General features: G+C 38.7%; 1 protein-coding gene across 1 annotated transcript in view; it reads right to left on the bottom strand.

The window, feature by feature from the left end:
* Positions 1–19,652, bottom strand: part of ADGB (androglobin) — a 108,410-nt gene extending 88,758 nt beyond the window's left edge. Inside the window, 4 exon segments of the mRNA XM_058835712.1 lie at positions 628–772; positions 12,946–13,082; positions 16,513–17,123; positions 19,649–19,652. Coding sequence (XP_058691695.1) covers positions 628–772; positions 12,946–13,082; positions 16,513–17,123; positions 19,649–19,652 — 897 coding nt within the window.
* Between the last annotated feature and the right edge of the window lie 3,354 nt (positions 19,653–23,006).

The following is a 23,006-nucleotide window of genomic DNA, read 5'->3' as shown; positions in this document are numbered from 1 at the left end:
CTGAATAAAAGACCCATACACTCTGCAATGATAACCAGTTCGAAGGAGTAAAAATCCATGAGACTTAATTCATTTTAAAGCTGGAAAACTGGAATTTTTCTGCATCTGGCAGGTGCTTACTTTCTGCAAAATGACAATACTCCCTCATGTCATTCTCTACATTCTAGAACTGCAGACAGTGTTTCACATCTCCAGAAAGTGCAGTGCAGTACAAAAGACTATTTCAACATCCATTTTTGCCATAATGAAGATGAACGCATCAAACATTTTGAGCCCAGAGAAACTGCAGTGCCCTGACATACTACAAGAGTTCAGCTGTTCCCACATTCCCAGTTTTAGTTATGCTATGAAATAGATTTGGGGGTTGTATTTTTTAAAACCATTAATGTACACACATCAATGCACAGAGGTATGTTAACAGTTCATTTGAAAGGCAGCTGTTAAACAATGTACAATATTTCTGGTTTATTACTGTAGTTTAGTAGGGAACCACTTCCACATATTAAAAATATATGATTGAAAATTAATATATTTAGCAGTAACATTTTATTTTGAAGCTGTGACAAATACTCTATTAAATACATGTACAAAAATTTAAGTGGAAGTAATATGTGTCACACAACTTACTGAAATTTGGCCTTTTCCAGGTTTTTCTTTTCCAGCTTTTCCAGCATCCCATTTTTCTGCATTGATATCTGCATCATTCCATTCTGGCCAAATAGGAAATCTCCACTTGTCATTGGAAGCAGATATCTTGGAAAGCATAGGTGGCCTAGGAAACACACAGTAGCATAAATAAAAATGAACATCATTATTAGACAAGAGTTGTAGGAAGATTTTATCTTATATTCTTCTTTTTTAATGAACTGTAATAGAAATTTTAGTATTTTCAACTATGTTAACTTTTTTGTCACTAAGATAAGGAAACCTATAGAAGTGCTTGATGTTATTAGGTATAAGCCAACAAAATATTTAAATGCATTTATACAAGGAATTCTACTGAATTAAATTGGGTAGCTGAAGCACAAAAACACAATTTGAGGACAGCTTCTTCCCTCTTCTTTTCCCCTGCTTCAAGCCACATGGCTCTCCTTTCTCTCCTTTGCCAGTCCTAGCATTCATCACTCAGCTCAACTCATCCATCTGAAGGCTTTCTTTGTTTTTTTCTGACTTATTTTCTTTAGAAAGCTAGAAGGAGCTTGCCATGGATAAAAGTTGTCCTGGGGAAAAGGACTCCCACTTGCAGGCATCTGTGAGCTGCTAGACCTGCCAGTGCTGTCTCCAGGTAGTTTCATTCTCAGGGTCTCTTGTGCTACCAGCATTCTCACTACTTTCTTCTTGGGTTTCACAATCCTGGCAATAATTTTGCTGAGGCTGAAAGGATTTTCACAAGACTAATATACAATGTGTTAATTGCCACGAAGTAGCACTAGTACACCTTCATCTTTCCAGTATGTACAAAGGGCTGAAAAACTAAATTAGATACAATATTCACTCATTGTTCCTATATAAGTGCAACAAAATGTGTAACTACATTCTAAGTGAAACACAGACTACTTAAATGAATAGTCTGACTAAGGAAAAATTTGTGTAGCAAATGACACCTGAAAATACTATGAAGCTGCATCACTCAGATGGTGGAAGCAGGGACAAGTCACTTGGGGGAACAGAAGCATTGCTCAAGTGCAGAGCGGTGAAACTACAAAAGCAGAAGCTCAGCTGGAGTAGAAATAATCAATGCATTATTAAGGTTAAGCACAAGGAAAAGAGCTCCCATAAATACATTGGCAGCAAAGGACAAACAAGGAAGCACATGTCTGCTGCTCAGTGGGGTGGAGAACAGCTTAGTGACAAAGGACATGGGAAAGGCCAAGACACTCAATGTCTTTTTGTGCCTTGGATTTTGTCGGCAAATTTGGCTCTCCCCAGTTCAAGAGTTTATTTACAGAGTCTGTGGGAGTGAAGCATTACCCACAGTAGAGAAAGGAGGTGGGCAGCACTTAAGCCAACTGGACACACACAGCTCCATGGGACTAGCTGCAATGTGAGCAAAGGTACTGAGGGAGTTGACTGGAGTCTGACTTGGATCCTGGTAACTACAGTGCTTGGAGACACTTTAAACTCAAATAGACATGGATCTAAGCAACCTGATGTAAACTGGTCCTGCTTGAGTAGAAGATTGACTAAATGGCTCCCAGATGCACTGTTCAATCAATGTTTTTCTATAATTCCACAATACTTCAGTTGTTAGCAATAGTAAGGACAAAGACATGGGTAAAAATAAAGATTTCTCACTGTCTAGACATTAACTACATTCATCCACACTACCAGTAACTCTTAATGGAAGACAGCTGTTAAAATTCAATACCATCTGTGCCTTCTGCTGTGTAAAAACCATCCAAACATAGCTTCTAGTTCTCCAAGTGGAGGGAAGATGTATTCTGAAGAGTGATGTTTAGCTTTGTTTTTTCATCTTTGTCACGTCAGTCATCTGTAAATTGACTCTATTATGTTTGATCTTACATTAATGGTATAATATTTTCTCCAGCGTTTTCTTGAATACTCAAATGATGCTTCATTCTGTATTCAATAATATTTAACAAGCAATTGAAAAGCCCTGAGGTGCTTATCAGTTTCTCTGTATTATTTCCCGTTGTTTCAAAGAATCTGATGCATCTGTGCTAACCACATGCATGAAGAACAATGCAAAATAAGTGCTGGCTATAGCAAGAGATTCAACATTTGTGATATTTTGAAACATGAACACTTCTAACACTGATTTAAATATGACTCCTGGCAGTTTCTTGCACATAGTAAAAAAAAAATAAGTTAAAATTCTCATTTTTTGTACTTTTTTCTTACTTCAGATGAAATATGAATGGCATACGTACCAATTAAAATATGTAAGGACTACTAATTTTTTTTTTATCTTTTATCTACTTCTAAATATGCACTTGTTCTTTTACATATTTATAGAGAAACATGGAAATTTCATTACTGATAACAATAATAAAGGTATTCTGATGCCATTCACAAATAAAATTAATGATAATTGCAATAATTCATAGAACCATAGAATGGCTTGGGTTGGAAGGGACCTCAGAGAGTTCTGCCATCATCTAGTTTTTCCCCTCCTGCCATGAGTAGGGACACCTTCCACTAGACCATGTTACTCAGACCCTTTCCTCATTTGTTGCTAAAAGATTTCTGAGTTCTTTGGGATAATAATGGAATAATAAAAAACCATAATTTTAAAATGCAACTATGAGATATGGAGGTCCTACTTAACTTACTATCACACTAAGACACAAAATTACTTTCCACCACACTTTGACATGACAGAACACTCTCAGCATTAACAATGTGGAAGATATGGACACAAAGCTATCTATGACTGAGATGCCTAAACTAAGTTGTGGAAATCTAATGCTACTGCATCTCAAAAAGGATAATTCAATAAGACCTGGAAAATTCACAAATAACTGCAATTTAATTGGTCTCAAAATATAATTAATAAATAGTAATAAATTAAAAAAGCTGAATTAATTAAGATACTGCATTTCAGCAATGCTATTAAGAAGTTCCTCTATTACAAGATTGAGTAATTTAATGTGAAAATTTTTTGAAATTAACTGTAAGATACAAGGACAATGCAAATTACTGGTATTTTATGCTCAGGCTGGATGGGTTCATTGTGCAACAGTATTTTAAAAACCAATTTACTGGCAGACTTCCTTTTAATCCTGTGCTAAACCCAAAAGGAGAAAAAGGAAGAATAAATTGCCAAATTAAATACCATGAAGTTGGCACTAATTCACCTCTGACCCTTTAAGCAGCTTCTCCAGGAATACTGGTGAAATTGATATAGTGCCAACAGAGGAAAGAGGGGACGGCAGGAAAGACAAGCACAACAGGCAAAATGCAGACTGCAACCTAAGTTTTTCAGAAACTTCTGATTTAATAGAGAGACAGGAAGCAAGCTCACTGGAAATGTGCTCTCAAGTAATACAGTCATTTGTCTGTAGACATACACACTACCACATTCTGCAAGCAGGATCTTGTCAGCTTGGTTAAAGGAGTCTAGGAAGCTAGGAAGCAAATATTTTCTTCCTAAAATAGATAAATCTACTTGTAAATTATCTATGACTATTCCTTACACGGGGAATCCAGCAACACTGATGGCAGTCTTCTCAAGAATTATTTGAGAAATACTAGAAGTATTTGTAGGTAGTTTCAGAACAGCACGGATACTCCAGTCTTCCTCTCCCAATACTCATGATGTTCTGGATCATCAGATAACAATAATTTTGTGACACCATGCAGGTTTTTTTAGAAGTTAGTAAGAAACCAAGAGACAGCAAAAAAAAGTGTCCCTATCTGTGGATTGTTTGAACAGTCAGAAAAAAACAGCTTCTGTCCTCAGTAAAGCTTTTATATTAGGAAAAAGAAGGACAAAGAACAAACAGATGCTTCAACTTTTTCTCCAAATCTGCCCTGCAGGGAAGCTACTTAAGTTTTTCTCTAATTTCTTCCAACTTCAAAGACAAAAGGCTCCTTTGAAGACCTTACTTATAGCAGAAAGTTCTTTTAAACTATAATCACAGAAATTATTTTTAAAAAGTAGGATCTGAATATCTTGGAAACCCAGAGAAGAAACCAGGGTAGAACTAAAGTTCATAAGAGTCTCTAAAGGATACAAGAAAGTTTGGCCAAGTATCAGCAACTCTGTGGCAAAATAATTTGCTCTTTTTCTTCTTACCTAGTGTCATTCTTCAGAAGAGGAACGAACAGAATGAGTCACAATCAGATGATTTAATAAGCAGCTAATAAAGCAATAAAGTTTTCTCCTCATTATTAGAATAGTCAGTAGCAATTACAAAATAAAACCAAAATATGAATGAGTTGTTTACAATACCTTGTCATTAGTCTTATCTTGGATATTGGAGCCAAAACTTATAGGATTCTCTGAAGCAAAATAATCTAGCCTACATGCTCAGAGCTCTCACATTTGGAGAGACTCAAGCCATGGATGCAGTACAGGAATGATGGGCAGAACAAATTATTAAAAACCATCTATGTTGCAATCACAATTGCTTGCAAAAGTGTATGACAGGAAGTTTTATTGTCATATCACTTTTTGTGTACTGAGGTAGGATTTCTTCCTCAAAAAGCACAGAGTGTTTTCTGTGTGAAACAAGTTCAAACTGGAAAATTAGAGTGATGATAGGAAGAAAAGATTAACACCAACTGATTATTCTTTATAGACATATCATTTTTAAAGGGGTCTGTAATTTAGATCACTGCTTCCAAGTGTGATGTTCTCATTTCTAAACATAGCTGATGTCCTTGTAGGTGTCAGACAAACTACTAATAGACCTCAGTAACTTGCAAGAATGAGCCTCTTTTGAAGGCAAACACAAATTTGCTAAGAGAGATGGTTACTTAGCCTCAGATTCAGCTTTGCCAGCTAGAACTCCACGTTTTCTCATTTTTATTTGCCTTCTTATTAACGGAAACTAAGATATTCCTTCTTGGTTTGCTCTCCAGATTCTAGGAGGTGGAAGAAAAACCCTATATGCCAAATCCCTTGTGCAAATTTCACACAGTAGTGTGCCTTGGGCATTACTTGAAAGAAAAAATAATAGAAAATACTGGTTTAGAAGCATTGTAGGTTTTAAAACTTTTATTTTTGTTTGTTCTTGTTTTCAGCCTGATTCCATTTGTTGCCCTAAAAATATTGTCTGAATTCTTATCCTTGTAATTTTAGAATGCCAGCTAAAATAGAGTTTCTTTTGCTGTTTTGATCCATTTATCCCAACTCAACCTTTTTTCTATATAAAACCTTGGAGTTAGAAATTGAATATAAAACACAGAATTGAGTAATAGACTTTTGCCACGTGTTAGGGGAAAAAACTGAAGATGCTTTAAAAAAACTGGTTACAAATAGACTGATAAGCAACTGAATACTTAATGTAGATCAAAATAGATTTTTTTTATCTTGTGTGACAAAATCTATGTAAAGCAAATTTTTTTAAAATTTTTTTTATCTGTTTTGAGGAATTCCTGAAAATATTCAACCTTCATGCTCATAACAAGCTTATATACAATGTTAGAATTTTGGATCCTGATCCTTCAATTTTAGCATTCCAGGAAGAATAGTTTGTATTGCACAAACTATCATTTGTAAGCTGCTCAAAGAAAGAAGTAAAATCAAGTGACATTATATACTTGAGAAACAATATCACATACTTGCTGTTTTCAAATGACAGCCCAAGACTGTAGCCTGTGAGAGCAATGCCAGAAAACTCAGCTTGCCATTTTCTGTGCTGAGAGACAGTTGTAGGGAAAATTCTCTGCTCCTGATTCTATGGAGCCAAATCTGCTATAAAAAAGCTTTGAATATATAGAATGGAGAAAAAATACCTTTGACTTATTTGCAAAATATTCTTCGCAATGGAAGGTATTAGATTGCCTGGAGGTCATTCTTTTGACAGCCTTCCATGTTCTACCACACTGGAGGTCACTTAAACCTTTAAAACACATCCTTCAAATTTATTTTTTTTTAATTACATTCCCAAGTAGAACAATGAAAATTAATTCCGAGAGATGCCTGCCAAGGCAGAAACACTATTTTATCTCGCTCTTAAATGAGCACTTATAACGTACAGAAATAAAAACAGTCTGCAGAGGTGGGCTTTTCTATCCAGGTGAAAATATATCAATACCTAGATAATTTCATAGCAAGAGCCTGGAAAAATAAATGTCTGATCTGGTCATTCTCAGGTGCCAATCTCAGCCAAAATAAATGATCTCTGACTGATTCTTTCAAGATGGTTATGGTTGACTCTGACTTGTGCTCCAGGTGGGATTGTGAGCTGGTCCAAATCCTTTGAGGTTAACTGGTTTCAAAAGATGGTGGCGAAGGCCAAGTGAACAGACTGCCACAGGACAACAAGGGGTTTGAAAACTGCATCTTGCAGTTTTCCAACAAGTCAGAGATTTGAAAGCAAGTAGCATCTACATCCAATCTGCAGATCAAATTTCTGTCTGATCAGCGTGTTCTTCTTCCGACTAGCAGCAAATGAACAGGCATTATAAGGTTATAAGCTGACCTTAGATCCAGCTGTAAGAATCCTAAGAAGGTTGATTTTGACACTAAAATTTGATACTCAAGTATCAAGTAGAAGAATTTGAACTGCATGGCACTGCTTCTTTATTGGCTTCTGTAAAAACCTCTTGTGCCTTCTATACGGCACCTGAACAATTAACCAAGAGCTAAAAGTCTCTGCATAGCAGAGCATGCCAGCACTACTGTGGATTTAGGCCAACTTGTTTAAAAAGCACTTTGCCTGCATTGTTAAGAAAACCAGGGAATCCCTTTTCTTCCATGGTGGTTCCAGAGAGTTCACAGAAGATAAAGACCATTCTGCTTAAGCAGATGAATAATCCCTGGCAAACAGAGTCTCTACCACGATACTTCAAGAATATTTTCTAGCTTCAAAGCACAATTATCAATATTTTTCTTTTGACAGTACATTTTCTGCTATGCAGTTCCGCTGAAAGCTTCTTTTCTCCATCACACTGTTCATCATAATGTCAAAGCTCCTCCTGCTCAGTCTGATTGTAGTCTCCAAACAGGGGCTCATGCAGTGTTTGCCTGTACGATTCTCTGACAGTGCTTGGAGTTTCATGGAAAGAAAACCCTAAAACTAAGATCAGTAGGGAGTACAGTATTTAGTGTGATACTGCCACTAGTAAATTACTTAATATTTTCATGCCCATGAGTCCCTGAAATTTGAAATCTACAGATCAAATAGGCTGAGCTCTCAGGGGTTCCTTGTTTTAATTAGAATTAACTAGGAAAATTAATTTGAATACATAATTTTCTAATTAACATGTAATCTGTTAAAAAATTAAAATTATTGGTCAGCTTATTTGTTATTCTAGTATGCTTATCATATTTACCTGGGGAAAAAAAAGAGCATTATCTCACCACAAAGCAGGAAACTAAAAAGAAAGTTAAAAGAAGAAGGGAATAAAAAGTACCAGCAAATTGATTATGTAAAATTGTACTGCATTTACACACTGAAAAATTTCAATTAATGAAGCACAGGTGCTGAAAGCAAGAGTTTCATTTTTCTGGTCAGAAATTCTAGGTGCAATTTGGAAATTTCTTTTCTGATATGAAAAAAATTACTCTGCTCAGAAATACGAGTTACTTACAAAATCAATAGACAATAAAAAATAATTAATGCAAAGTGGTTCTTTCATGCTTAAAAAAGTCAATGCAAAGCCTTCAGGATCATCTCTAGCTTTAGTCAGGTTAATATTTAGGCATTAATTCAATACTATAGTAGTAGAGCTTGCAGATGCTCAATGATGCAATAAATAACTTCTGAAGAACAATCATGAACCTAAGATCACAAAACATTTATTCACTAACACTGCTGTGTCTGGGGAAAGTAAGTATGTGTAGGAAGGTACCACTTGCTCAGTGTTTCAGATGGTTAAATTTTAAGGTACATACATACTGCTCCCTTCAGTTATGAAGCTGGATGTCCTGGAATCCTGGGCCATTACAGATTTATGTTGTGCCTAAATTATTTGACAGATCAGGAAATGCCTTCCAAAAGGATGCAGACAGCCATTCAAACTAAAACAATTGTTTATCTTTGGATTGCAATCAACAGCATGCTAAAGGAGACCATGATCCCAAAACATCCCCAGTTTTGTCAGGACAGTAGCTGCAAACAGGAGATTAATAACAGCTGTAGCTCAAGAGAATACTCTTACAGTCTTGTGAAGCCTTAACTGGCTTTGATTAGAAAGTATCTGGACCAAGCTGTTTAAGACAGAAGAGACTCCTGAGTTATCAAAAATCAACTTTGTAATAAGAGTATGAAATCTTGTAATATGTTACCAGTTACAACTGTAAAGCAGTATAGGAATGCAGTGAAACTTTAACATTTTTCATATAAATCCTTTCCTTGCAAAGTCCAGTGAGTAGCTGTGTCTTAGTTTAGGGCAAATTAGGGAGGAAAACTCTGAATGGGGATTTCCCCAGGGAAATGCCCCTCCCCACCAACTGGTCCGGGAAAGGGAAAAAGATTTCTTTGGAGAGAAGTGGAAAAAGCTGTTTATTTAACAGAAAATTGAATAATATTAAATAATAAAACCTCTTGCTGTTCGATGGGATGGCAAATCTAGGAAGAAAAGTCCTTTTTATGTGGTGTAGCTCGGCTCGCTCAGTTTTTTATCAGTCCCTCCGGCGCTGGAAAAGTGCCGAGGCCCAGGCCCCGGTGGGCCACAGGCTTGAGCTCCCGGGGTTTGGCTGGGTGTTCAGTCCAGAGCAGGCTTGCACAGATCCAAGAAAAAGGAAAAAAACAAAGGTCCGGGGAATTCCTCTGCCTCAGCTAGCTAAAACTAACTAAAAGCCAGGGAGAAGCTCTGTCCCGCTGTCTGTCTGTGCTGCAGACAACACAGTCCAGAAGCGAGATGTGTGGGAGTTATATTTTCTTTAACACAAACTGCGGCTTCTTTTCCCCCTCCCTTGCTCTCAGAGCCAGTCTTAAAGGTACAGAACTTAATATATAACATAAACCAGACGATTGGGGATACCAGTATCATAAAGTCACTCCAGGACAAGCTGTATGGGGTTTGGCTAGGATTGAAGTAAATTTCTTCAGAGCAGCTTGTAGGGGGGGCTGTGTTTTAGTTTTGTGATGGAAACATTGTCGATAACACAGCGAAATTTCAGTTATTGCTGAGCAGTGACTACACAGTCAAGGCCTTTTCTGCTTCTCACATGGCTCTACCAGCACATAGGCTGGGGGTACACAAGAAGGGACCAGAAGGGACTCAGCCCAGACACCTGACACCAACTGACCAAAGAGACCTTCCTTACCATTGTCATGCTGAGCACTAAAAGCTGGAGGAAAAAGAAGGAAGTTAAAGATGTTCTGAGTGATGACATTTGTCTTCACAAGTCACCATTACATATGATGGTAAAAAAAAGCCCTGCTTTCATGGGGATTGCTGCACACCTGCCTGTCCATGGGAAGCAGTGAATAAATTCCTTTTCTTGCTTTGCTGTTTACCTATTAAGCTGTCTTCATCTCAGCCTAAAAGTTTTTGCATTTTTACCCAGATTCCTGCCCTCATCCTGCTAGGGAGGAGCTAGCAAGCTGTGTGGGTCAGAACTGCCAGATGGGGTTAAACCGACACTTGAAACTAATTAGATTTTTAATGACAGCCCAGTTTCCAATAAATTGGACAGAATTAACCATAAAATGGGTACACATATTAAAAAAATTGCAAAATCAGGGCTAGTATCCTCAATGTCTTTTGTCCAAAACATTCACTCTGTTTCAAGTCTCTAGCAGAAGTCACACTCAATTCCAGCTGTAGCTCATGAACAGTCAAAAACAAGCAAAAGCACCTACATATAAATATAATCGGCTTTTTGATAATACAGAACCTCTTCTCTCAAATACAACACGTTGTAACACATGCTGCAAGTCAAAGATATACCACTGGGCTACCCCCTTGGACCACAAAAAAGAGGACAGGAGTACTGAATGAGAGAATGGGTGAACTGTAGCCCAATACCTTGTCTCAAACAACACTGCAACTGAAAAACCTGCAAAGAGCATGAAGGCATATAGTATTTTTCAAATACTTTCAGAGTCTCTAAGTATTTTTAAGAATAGAGCTCAAGCACTTTCCAAGCTTGATGTAGTTGCTATGCATTTATATAATCTTCAGTGGTTTCCTTTTCTGCGGGCTTCTTCACTGATTCCACATAAGTTTTTAGTGCCCATTAAAACTGATATTAATCAACATGAGAGGTCCAGCACAACACTAAAAACTTCAAGTTCAATTACCATGCTCTTATCCATGAGTCATTAGTTCTTACCATTCTCAACCTTCAGCCTACCTAACAAACTCAAAACATAAAAGAATTAATCTGGTCAGTCTATATTCTCTGAACTACCAAACCTAAAGAACACATTCTGGCAGTGGATAAAACCTCAATCACAAGCCATGGCTGAAACCTTATCCTAGGTATTTGGGAACTGAAGAATGAACTAGCAATGCCACTGAATTTTAATTCACTGGGTTTTTTTTGCTCTTATTGTCCCATCCTTTAATCTTGATAACAAATATTAGGTAATCCTAGGCATCAGTGCAGCAACCTGCTACTTACTGCAATCAACCAGGCACACAGCTAAAAAATCATTTCTTCCAGCCACTGCAGGCTTCAATCTGTCTCTTCTGGTCCTTAAGGATACATCAGCAGCAAGTATTAGTTACTGAACTCTTTAAAAAGAACTCCAGCACTGCTCTGACTTTCCCCTATATACATTGGTGACGTGCCACAATTGCCCCTAAATCACTGCCTCTCTTGGCACCAACCACTAACTCTTGACTTTCGTCCCTAATAGCCCAAACCCTAATTAAGATAGATGCTGATGGCTTAAGTTTAATTCAGAAGATTGGGCTTGATGGCATAGAGCTTCATCAAATTAATTTAAAAGCATTTTAATTCATTATCCACTCTTACTATCCAGAATCTCTTTCACTGCCACCAAAGACATCAATTCCTATTCACTATAGCTGTTGAAACCTGGAAAAGATCAGATTCTCAGCAGCCTCTAATGGTGCAATTAAGAAAAGCTATAAGGGCAGCAGTTCTTTGAGCTCTTCAGCCCATCATCTCCAGCAGCTGCCTAGCTCCTGAGGGAATTGCTATCTAATTAGAAAGCAATAATGAAGAGAGACCCAGTGGAGTATCTTGCAGAGACCCAAGGGAAGTCTGGCTAGCAAGTCCAGAGGAATTTTCCTGCCTTCTCCATATGCTTCTGAAGTCCCACTCCAACAATGCAATATATCCACCCATAATTCTGATTGATTTTCCACAGTGCAGATGTACTGTCCTGACTGTTCTAAACACCCGTGGGGAAAAAAAAAAAGAAGCCTGATCTCACTAGAAATTAAGAAAAGTGATTTTAAGGTGATCAAAGTATATTGCACAGAAGTTTGTACACATTACTCTCAGAGGATTTCTGCACTAATTTTATCCACAACAAATGAAATTGCAACACTAGTTCTTTTTGGTAAGCTAATCCTGACAGCTTTCAGGATTTTTTTACAAATTGTTTAAAGAAAAATTAGTCATCTTCTTTTTTATATTACTTATATTTCCATTTAGTATTTTGATCATTACAGACATATAAAAACAAGTCATGTTTATTATCAGAAAGACAGTGTTAATCAAAAGAGAAAGTATGTTTAACATTTTTGTCCTTGCAACTGCAAGTTTTGTTCTAAAATAAACCAGAAAATCTATCTTGCAATTACAACAGAATACTAAACTTACAAGGCAACATTTTCTCATGCAGGCTTCAAATATCCATTTCTCTTTCAAATACAGGAATGTAACTGCATCATTTCAGTTTCCATAGATTTACACAAAATTTTTACAGTAATTGTCTCTGTCTCAAACATCCTGAACAAGCTAGCTAACAGAATGAACAGAGATACCAAAGAGAATTAGAGAATATTCTGAGTTGGATTCTTCTAGGATCATCAAAGTCCAACTCCTGGTCCTGCACAGGACACAGGACCAAGAGTCACTCCATGTGCCCAGGAATGATGTCCAAATGCTTCTTGAACTTCTCAGGCTTGGAGCTGTGACCACTTCCCTGGTGAGCCTGTTCCAGTGTCTGAACACTCTCTGGTGAAGAACCTTTTCCTGATATCCAGTGTAAACCTCTCCTGACACAACTTCATGCCATTCTCTCAGGTCCTGTCATGGGTCACCAGGCAGGGAACCAGTGCCTGCCCTTCCTCTTCCCCTTGAGAGGAAGCTGAAGACTGCAATGATGTTTCTTCTCAGTCTCCTCCATGCTGAACAGACCAAGTGGACTCAGCCGCTCCTCATACGGCTTCTTCTCACAGCTGGCCCTCCATGGTGTTGTATTCATATTCAACTTGCCATTGACCAGGACTCCCAGGTCCCTTTCTGAGGTGTTGCTCTCCAGCCTCTCGTTCCCCAGTCTGTCCATATATCCCGAGTTCCCCTATCCCAGATGCAGAATCTGGCACAGGTCTTTGTTAAGACATGTGGTTGGTGATTGCCCATCTCTCTAATTTCTTGAGAGAGAAGAAATGGAGGTCTCTCTTCAGGATCTCTCTGTCTTTTAGGGAGTCAACAGCTTCTCACAATTTTATATCATCTCTGAACTTGCTTAGTGTCCCTTCCAGTCCTGAGTCCAAGCCATTTATAAAGATGATGAAGAGCACAGGGCCAATGTGATGGAGCCCTGTGGAGCCCCACTAGTAATAGTTGGCCAGTCTGATGTCACCCCATTCGCTATCACCCTTCATGCCCTACCCATGAGCCAGTTGTTCACCCACCCATGATATGTTTATCCAGCTGTGTGTGAGACATTTTGTCCAGAAGGATACTGTGAGAGATAGTATCAGCTTTATTGAAATCCAAATCTCTAAGAAGTAATTATTATATCTCCAATGAACACAGCTGCAATCTTACTGTGCATGTATAAGATTTAGTTCTAATTTCCACAACCCATTCAAAAAAAGGCTTGGTAAATTGCCTTTGATAAAACATTCATAATCATTACCAACACTTGCCTAGTATTAGGAGAAAATCATTACCCAAGGAAACATAGAGCACCCTGTTCAACACATGATTTACCAAATAAAATGAGGAATGAATCACAGTACAGTTTTTTTATCACCATGTTCAGCAGTTTTTCTCAACAATTATAAACAGCAATTATAAAGAGCATCAATACTATTCATTTTATGCCTGAGCAGAGCATTTTATCCTGCAGAACCAGCTCAGTACTCTTGATTGTTCTTGACAATGACACAGAATATCAGAAAATTTAATCTTCTCTGAATTTGGGTCTAAAACTGTACTTTCTAGGAAATGAATGATGTCTGTATCTTGTTCTTGTAGACTGAAATTACATCTGTGTTAGATCTTTACTGTAATACAGATATTTCTCATTATACAGCATCTTTCCATTTCCAAATAAAGAAATAGCATATCCATCTGCCTGCTATCTGTTGCATTCCCACCGTTCTGACATCAAAATCCTATGACAAAGGAAAGAAGTGGAAACTGTGGAAAATTGAAAAATTACATATAGCTTCCATTTTGTATAAATCACCACAGCCTGTGGCTCTAACTTTTGACCAATAAGCCTAATCCAAAGAAAAAGCTCCCTATAAATGTTACTAGCTGCAGATCAGAATTTGAACTGCCTAGTTGCTTGTTGTCTCCCCTAGAAATTCTGTAGTTTATAGCAGTGGTCTCCAAAGCAGGCAGTGCACACAAGAAAAAAAAAAACATTAAAGCTTGAGTAGTGTGTGCATATAACTGATAAAGGGATAAACACACATATATAGGAAGGGTGCACTCAAAAACTTTTGACTAATTGGGTTGTGCAATAAAAAAGGTTTGGAGACCTTTGGCATACAGCACAACTAAAGAAAAGGAGGAACTCTTTCAATGCTTCAATCCTTTCAGAGGGACTAAAAATGCTAAAATATCTTCTGATGCTGAGTTTGGCATATAAATTCCAATCCACCTGGGAAACAAGGACTAGAGAGAAGAAAGGCTATTCAAGATGTTAAAAGTGTTTCCAAGGGGAAATTTTTAGTCCCACTATATTCAGTTCCAAATTACCAACAATTTCCACTAAGTTCTAAAACAACAGGTTTTCATACAGATTTTTGATGAGCACACACTAAGATGCATGAGGATTTTCAGCAGGGTGCAGATGTTACTGAGACTAAATTCTGTAGTAGAATACATTTGATCAACTCACTTAAAACTGACAGAGCAAAACAATATGACTGAAAACATAGCAAGGGCTGAAATAAATTTTTCAGTTGTTTTATAGCACTAATCTCTACAGCTTCATGAGAAAATGGGTCTACTTCAGTATTTTTTTTTCATGACAAAAAGTTATGTACACAAAAATTTAATCAACTGTCAATAGCCTTTCTTGATTTAAATTAATTTTTACAGCTCAACAAATGTCAAAGGAAAAATCTTTCCTGACAGTTTAGTCAAGGCTTATCAGGTCATTTGCTGAGCTTGGAAAGACATGCATGGACCTAAATCTACATTTTTTCATCCATTCATCCAAAAGGCCTCAGTAAAATTTCAGAATGACCAATAAATGTTTACAACAGGGGCGCTCTGCATCACAATAGTTTAACACAAGATAAATCCAAAATAAATGCTACAGCTAAAACAAAAGTTATAGGCATAATGAAAAAAGGATACAAACTATTTATATATTGTTATTGTTATGGCTCTGCATTGCAATTAGGTTACTGTAACATATTACTAGACTACAGAAGAAGCAAAATCACTATGCCACCACTAGGATATCTCCAAGCTACTTCACCTTATGTAAAATAACTTTCCTTTTTTTTTTTCTCCAACAGCTAACAACCAAAAATGTCCCTGATAGCTTTCTGATATCATCAGAAAAAAAATTTATAAACTGCTTGAAGCAATAGATATGAAGGACAGCATGGCTGGGGCCAAAACAACAACAGAGTTATAAAGCAAAGGGTGTAGTGGGGAGAAGGAGCTAGATACTGGCAGGCTACAACAGAGAAGTTAGCAAAATGGGAATCAAGGTGTGAAATATAAAATAGAAACATGAAAATATGAACTAAGAAACTGCTGTGTAGTAAAGGCTGTGTAACTAGATATGAAATAAACACAAAGGGGTATTTGAGATTGATTTCAGGAGAGAAATAAATGATACAACTTAAACCTTCATTTATAGCAGAAAAAAAAAAAAAAGAAGCAGAGGCCATAAGCACATACATGAGATATCTTTTTCATTTGAATCCTGACAGCGCCATTCAGGCTTACATCAGGATGAGAAAGCTGCTAACACCATAGAAACAGGACTCACAAGTCAAAACAATGACAGTGGATGTCACTGCTCTCAATTTATTTGTCTTTTCAGGAAGAAATAGACACACAGAAATATAAAATTCACATTAAACACCCAGCAAATAGCAAGTCATTTAAAAATAACTCAAGAGATGCTACTTACACAGAAATATTTAAGAAATTAATACGAAGAATTATTTTTTTTTTAACATACTTGCATTCCTCAGATTCTTTAAAACATAAAGCAAACCTTCCAGACACTGGGAATTGTCTTTCCCGTCTGTAAGTGAAACTGATGTGCTCTAACAGTTATTAATCGCTTCGCCCCCAAAACTGCAGCTAGTTTGGTTCCTCTACCCGATGAAAATATACAGGAGTGCCCCCAGGTCCTCAGCAGGGAGGGAGGGAGGACAACTTCTACGAGCTGGGCCTCCAGTTTGAACAAACAAACTAAACCCCAAGAACAGCCAACCCCCACCTCCGCTTCAGAAACCGCTTTTAACGAAGCACCCACACGAGCGAGTGAACTTTCTTAGCACAAGTTGTTTGCCCTCACACACCCGTGTCCGGCCGGTGCCACGGCCCCTGGGCCGCCTAGCACAGGTGCCCGCCGCCCTCGGCGACCGCCCGGGCCGAGGCGGGGAAGCCTCGGGGCGAGTTCCCAGCCGGCCCCGGAGGCGGCCGCTGTAGCCCAGGCCGGGCACGGCGGCGTCTCCAGGCCCGCCGCCCTTGTCGGGCCGGCCGGCGGGGGCTGCCATCCTCCCGCGCCCACCCTCCCTCTCTTCCGGGGCTCTCACGTTTTGGAGGAGGTGCTGGTGCGGCGGGAGGCCTCCTTCTTCTTGCTCATCTTGGAGGCCATGGCCGCGGGTCGGTGCCGCCGCGTCCGCCGCGTTGCCGGGCGACCCCGCGGGCCTCGGGAGGGGCCGCGAGGGAGGCTCAGGCCCGAGGGGCCCGGCCCGGCCCCGGCCCCGCCGCCCGCTTCGTGCTCGAGGAGCCAAAGGAACGGCGTGAAATGCCTTTGCGGGCAAAGGTTTGGCTTCGAGGGAACAGGCACCGCTTTCTGCGGCAGCTTCAGGAACCTGTCCGAAGAAGGTAGTTTGTCGACTTGCCGGTGATAACCAGCTGTGAGAAGCTGCCGACTCCGTCGAAGACAGCGAGGCCCTGCAGAGACCTGGGCAAGTGAAGGGACTGGGCACTCATCACTTGTGTGAAGTTTGCTGGGTTCTGCACCTGGGACATAGCAACCCTGGATGTGCGGACAGACTGGGAAACAGGGGCTGGACAGCAACACTGCAGGAAGGGACCCGGGGGCTTTGGGCAATGGCAACTTGAATATGAGTCAGCTCTGCCCTGGCAGCCTAGAGAAATTTTAGAGCTAGACTGTGCAAGTCTTTATTCTGTTTTTAATTTCAGATTGAGGCAATTAGTTCCTGCTATGAAGCCCATGATTACTGAAGTGAACGCCGTTTGACCAAAGTCTGATAAAATTAGCATTAATCTGCTGGTTTTGAATTCAGCAGATAGTTGCCTTCAACTTAGTTTATTAGTGGACTTTTTCAGATACATTCCAGAGACTGCATTATTGCTAACAGCACCTATTTCTAATATCATATTTAATGTTTCCCAGTCTGTAGTGAATGATGAAAAATCCTTGATAAATCAGAATATACTTTTTTGTTTATTCTTATACAAGCTAAGTCTTTTTCAAATATAAAAATCAATGAAAATCTATTTGTCAAATTGCAGAGGGCTTAAGTAGATGAAAAATAGAAGGAAAATTAAGGATTTGTTGCTACATCTAGAGCCTTATTTTAGACAAATGTCAGATCTTGATTTATATCAACATGACAGGCAGCCAGATATACACTCATAAATTTCACAGTGCAAAATTCTTCCACAGCTTGGCATTTCCTTCAGTGTTATGTCCAACAGCATCCATTTTAAATAAGGTACTTTAGGACACTTCGCACTTAAGAGCCAAAAAACCATTCCAATTTTATTTGTTTCTTTTCACACTGAACAGCTGGTCTTCTCTTCTTACAATTATGCTATCAAATATTGATTAGGGCAAACAGATAAAAAATAGCAAAGACAGAGGTGAGTTCAAGCATCTGGCTACACCTCTTCAGTACCAGCACAGGGCTGTTTACCTCCACACCTTGCTGGAAACTGATGCCAACTTGTAGATGAGGGACAGGATTCAATTTGTGACCCAGAATGCAGATAAAAACACCATGGAAATTACAGACTTTCTCTTCCTCTGAATCCCCTTTCCTTTCCTATAATTAATGGACAAAGAAAATACTATGGAAAAGAATCTACAAAACATACGTATAAATGTAAGAGGCACTTGTGAAAGTTTTCATTGTAGGAAAACTTCCTTCTTGATCCACTGCAGATGACCAGTGAGATTTGCAGTTTATCCCAGTAACTAAAGCTTTCATAATGTGAAAGACAACATAAACGTAACTGAAATTTGAGTGCCTGGGTCTGTAAATATTTTTGGGTGGTAGAGGAGGAAGAACAGAAATCAGAAAAGCATATTTAAGTACAGAGCTTTTAATTCTTTGTCTTGTTAAATGATAGTTACTACGTAGGAAGGTCAGAATGGACCTGACCTTTTGCCATAAAATCCTACAATAAGTTTGTTTGCTAAGAGTGATGGCATCAAAAGCCAGGTGCTTTGTGAAGGAAAAAAAAAAAAAATCTCAAGTTTTACATCCATCAAGTTACATCTTTCTATCTATGCAAGAAGTTCATTTAGAATTCAATAACCTAACAGCAATGACAAGGACAGCTTGTTTGGAAAGAGAAATTAATCTGAATTTCAAACAAGCTAGTTTTCTAACAGGCAAAGAATCTGTAAAGTCACATCAGCTGTTTCACTGCCCTAATGTCTCAAGCCATGAAGTATATCTGACAGACACTCCCTGAAGAAAAGAAATTGTTAGGATAGAGGCAGCCTGACAGAAAATGTGGAATAAATGCAAGAGACAACAAAACAAGTGTTAGGAACCCATTAAGATGTCACTAAACAAATACTAAGGTAGCATGTACTGATTAGCAATGGATGGATGACCTTCTGGTCATCTGTCTTCTAAGATACCATTCGAAACACCAGCTTCCTTGTTTTTCCCTGAAAGCATCACAGCAACAGCTACAGCACATGCAAGCCCCTTGCAGGAAAGCAACCTTTTAATCTTAAGTACTTTGCACTTTTTATGGCAACACAGAGTAGTTGAAGAGAATAGAAAAAGGGTAACTATGAACAGCAGAGCTACCAAAACCCCTCAGGGGTCTTGGATCTCAGACTTAAGTCTCCTCTGATTTTACAGAGAGCACAAGGACTCCAGAACAAGAGAGCAAAAGTTTTTGCCTTAAGAGAAGGAGTATGGGAGGGGGGTCAAAGCAGAATGTCTAGAATAACTGATGAGTAGGCTAAAGACACTCATTCTTCTCAGAGATGCCAAGTGACAGGATTAGGAATCAATGTAAGAATGCAAAGACAAGGAATTCCTCTTTAAAATAAAATTTAACTTTATTTTTAATTACAGTGAAGGTGGTCAAATACTGGAACATGTTTTCCAACAAGAGTGTGGAATTTTTTATCAAACTGGGTATGCCATGAGCAACCTGCTCAAGGTCTGAGCAGATGTGGAGGACTACACAATCTTCTAAGGCCACTTCCAACTTTACCCATTCTGTGGTTCTAGGAAGTTTTCCATGAAAAAATGGGTTAAGATCAAAATCCGCTGGAGGCTTCTGTAAGACAAGATGCTTCATTTTCAAGCATGAGGTTGCAACAGTCATGAGATTAAAGGATTTTGGTGTTGTATTTTTAAGACATTTTTTTCCCCAGGTCTTCTTATCAAACGATAGGAAAATCTTGGTTCTGAAATTAATGCATTCAACAATAAAAACCCCATTGCCCTTAACTTCCAATATTCTCTTTTATCTGTTTACTAAGTGGAAGAGTAGGTGGAAAAGATGTAAGGAAGGTACAGATCAGTGGGAAATTGTGAACAGAGGAAGACAGCAGTGCACTGGCATTTCATTAAGAGCATGTAGTGAAGGATCAGGAAAAAAGTGAAGGATGACCAAAAAAAGAGCAATTGAGAGTGGTGAATGGTAATGCCTGAGAAAATGATAACACTGCAGTATGTGATAAAGCCTGGGTGGAACAGTCTGTGCACTGAGTCAGGAACAGTCAGCCACTGAGGTGACATAGGCCAGGGAGCTGAATTTGAGCAAAACCGTCCTCAAACATATGGACTGAAACTATGCACAGGCAGCTCTATTCTGTTACCTCTTAACATAAGGCTAGGGAGTAAAGAGGATTATGAGAGTTTTCTTGGGTAAACTGGTAGAATAAGACAAGGTTGGGGGGAAAAAAATCACAGCCAACTGCATAATAGAAAATAGTCTTTGCCTAAGGACAGGACTTCACTGCCATTTCAAAAATATCTTAGGGTACCATGTCTCATCCAATTTCGTCAGGGACATGGTTTTTCCAGCATTCCAGTCTCTCTTGAATTTGACACCATGCAAGAAAGGTGGGGTTCATCAAAGTCCTGTGTTATGATTTCCACTTTCCTTTTTTATTTTCAAGATCTTTATTTGCTAGAGCACTGTTTTATCACATTCTCATGCTATAATCTCATTTTGGAGAAACACAGACCCAAAACATTCTGTTAAATATCAAGCAGCTGTTCAAGTTCAATCTAAATACAGTAATACCATCAAGTCCCATGGGACTGCTCAGGGCACTTATTTAGTCAAAATCATGAACTGGGAACCACCACAACTTTGATCCTCTCTCCACTCAAATACAGGGATAAAAAGAGTGTATGCCCCAAGAGCAGGCAGCAGAGGAAAATCAAAGTACCTCAGAGAACCATGCAGAACCACTGCCTTTCTTTTGTAAATTTACATTCAATGATACAGGAATATCTTTCCATGTCAAAAGGAAAGGCTTTCTGTGTTTGATACAGTGTGAAAACCTTATCTGAATTCCGGAGTTAAATAAGACAACTATAATTCTCTAACTACTGGAACTGTTACAAAATTGGGATTTGGACAGAGGAAGTAGTATTACCTCTTGAAAAATTCTGGGTCTTTGGGTAAAAGATACAATCAAATTGTGACAGTAGCCTGAGGGAAGGGTACTTGTTTTTAAACTAATACTAAGTCCTAATGTAGTGTAAACTACCCAACTGCAGAACCTATTAAATCTCTTAGTACACTGTTTTAGTATTTTGGTTTTCACAAATTTTTTTTACAATTATGAAGGAAACCTTTTTGCAGGAGATTTAAAAAGTTAAGTCTTGTTCTAAGTAGAAGCATATTGCAGATCATAGCAAATCCTTTTTAACAGAGATTAACTTTAGTGTGTTTAAAGTGTGGCTGCAGTTGTATATGCAGGCTGAAAACAAAAAGCTCTGCTATTTGAAAAATGCAAAATGTAAGATTGTTGGACAAATATGTTTTAATAGAAATGTGATTAGCATTCCTCATGAAAAGTTAGAAGCAAGACCATAAACTGATGTAAGATATCTTCTAACTTGTTTTAACAAATGAAAATATATTGTCTTTTCTAAATTAAAAAAAAATAACAACAGCAGCTTACATTCTCTAACTTCTGAAACTCATAAAAATTATATAAATTATTGTCACACTTATTCTATCATCCATATGCCAAGTGCCACCATAACCATTTGAACTACAAGTCATTTCATCTAATTGTGCTTAAATAACTCAATGAAACAAAATGGCATCCTGGTGGACAGTCTGACAGAAAGGTCTTGCTCCTTAAACTATTAAATACAAGAGAGCAGTGATTTTGTGGATCTTGTGGCAAAGTACCATCGAAAACAGCAATTTAAGTCTCAAGCAAAGTAGTTCGCCTGTGTGGTGGGTTGACCCTGGCTGTACAGCAGGTGCCAACCAAAGCCACTGTACCCAGCCACAGCTGGATGGAGGAGAGGAAATAAAACAAAAGGCTCACAGGTTGAGGTAAGAACAGGCAGCGATCACTCACAAGTTGCTCTCATGGGTAAACAGACTTGACTGAGGTAAATTACTTTAGTTTACTACCAAACAAATGGAGTAGGATAATGAGAAATAAAAACCTAAATGCTAAAAACACCTTTTCCAACCTCCCCCTTCTTCTTGAGCTTAACTTTACTCACAATTTTCTCTACCTCCTCTACCCAGTGGTGCAGGGGATGGGAAATGGGGGTTTGCAGCCAGTTCATCACACGTCTCTGCTGCTCCTTCCCTCTCAGGAGAGGGCTCCTCACATTTCTCCTGCAGCAGCGTGGGGTCCTTCCCATGGGAGACAATCCTCCAGAAACTTCTCTAATATGAGCTCTTCCCCTGGGCTCCATTAACTGCTCCAGTGTCAGTTCCTTCCATGGGGTGCAGTCCTTCAAAACAGATTGCTCCAGCATGGATTCCCCCCAGGGTCCCAAGGCCTGTCAGGAAAACCTGCTTCAACATGGGCCCTTCCATGAGGCCACAGCTTCTGCCAGGAGCCTGCTCCAGCATGGGCTTTCCACAGCATTCTTTGAGCATCCACCTGTTCTGCGGTGACATCAAGTACTGGGTCTTTAGGAATGACTTAAACTATTCCCCACAGATTAATTATTATAGAGGAACAAAGATTTGTTCAATATAAGGAGCTGATATAACTAAACAGTCCTGACACAGTTTAAACAAAACTCTGGAAACTTGGAATAGTTCATATTTTTGTAGCACTGCAGTTAAGATACATCAGAAAATGCTAAACTGAAAAATTGCTGTTTGTCTGTCTTCCACATATTTTTCCAAATAAAAGTTTTTGGGTTAATTAGGACAGGGCTTCATGACTAGCTTAACTAACCCACACACTTCTCCATGAACTGCAGTCCCATTTCCCTCTACTAAGGAAATGCTACCATTTACTTTCCTCAGGCCAATCTCTTCTTACAGCTTTCTTGTTCTGACTGGAGCAGCTTTCCTGATCCACCTGCTCAGTCTCAAATATCACAATGCTTCCTCTCCACAGAGGGGTAGT

This window comes from Poecile atricapillus, chromosome 3 (assembly GCF_030490865.1).
Source record: "Poecile atricapillus isolate bPoeAtr1 chromosome 3, bPoeAtr1.hap1, whole genome shotgun sequence".
Classification (NCBI taxonomy): Eukaryota; Metazoa; Chordata; class Aves; order Passeriformes; family Paridae; genus Poecile; species Poecile atricapillus.
This window is presented reverse-complemented; position numbering and strand designations above follow the sequence as displayed.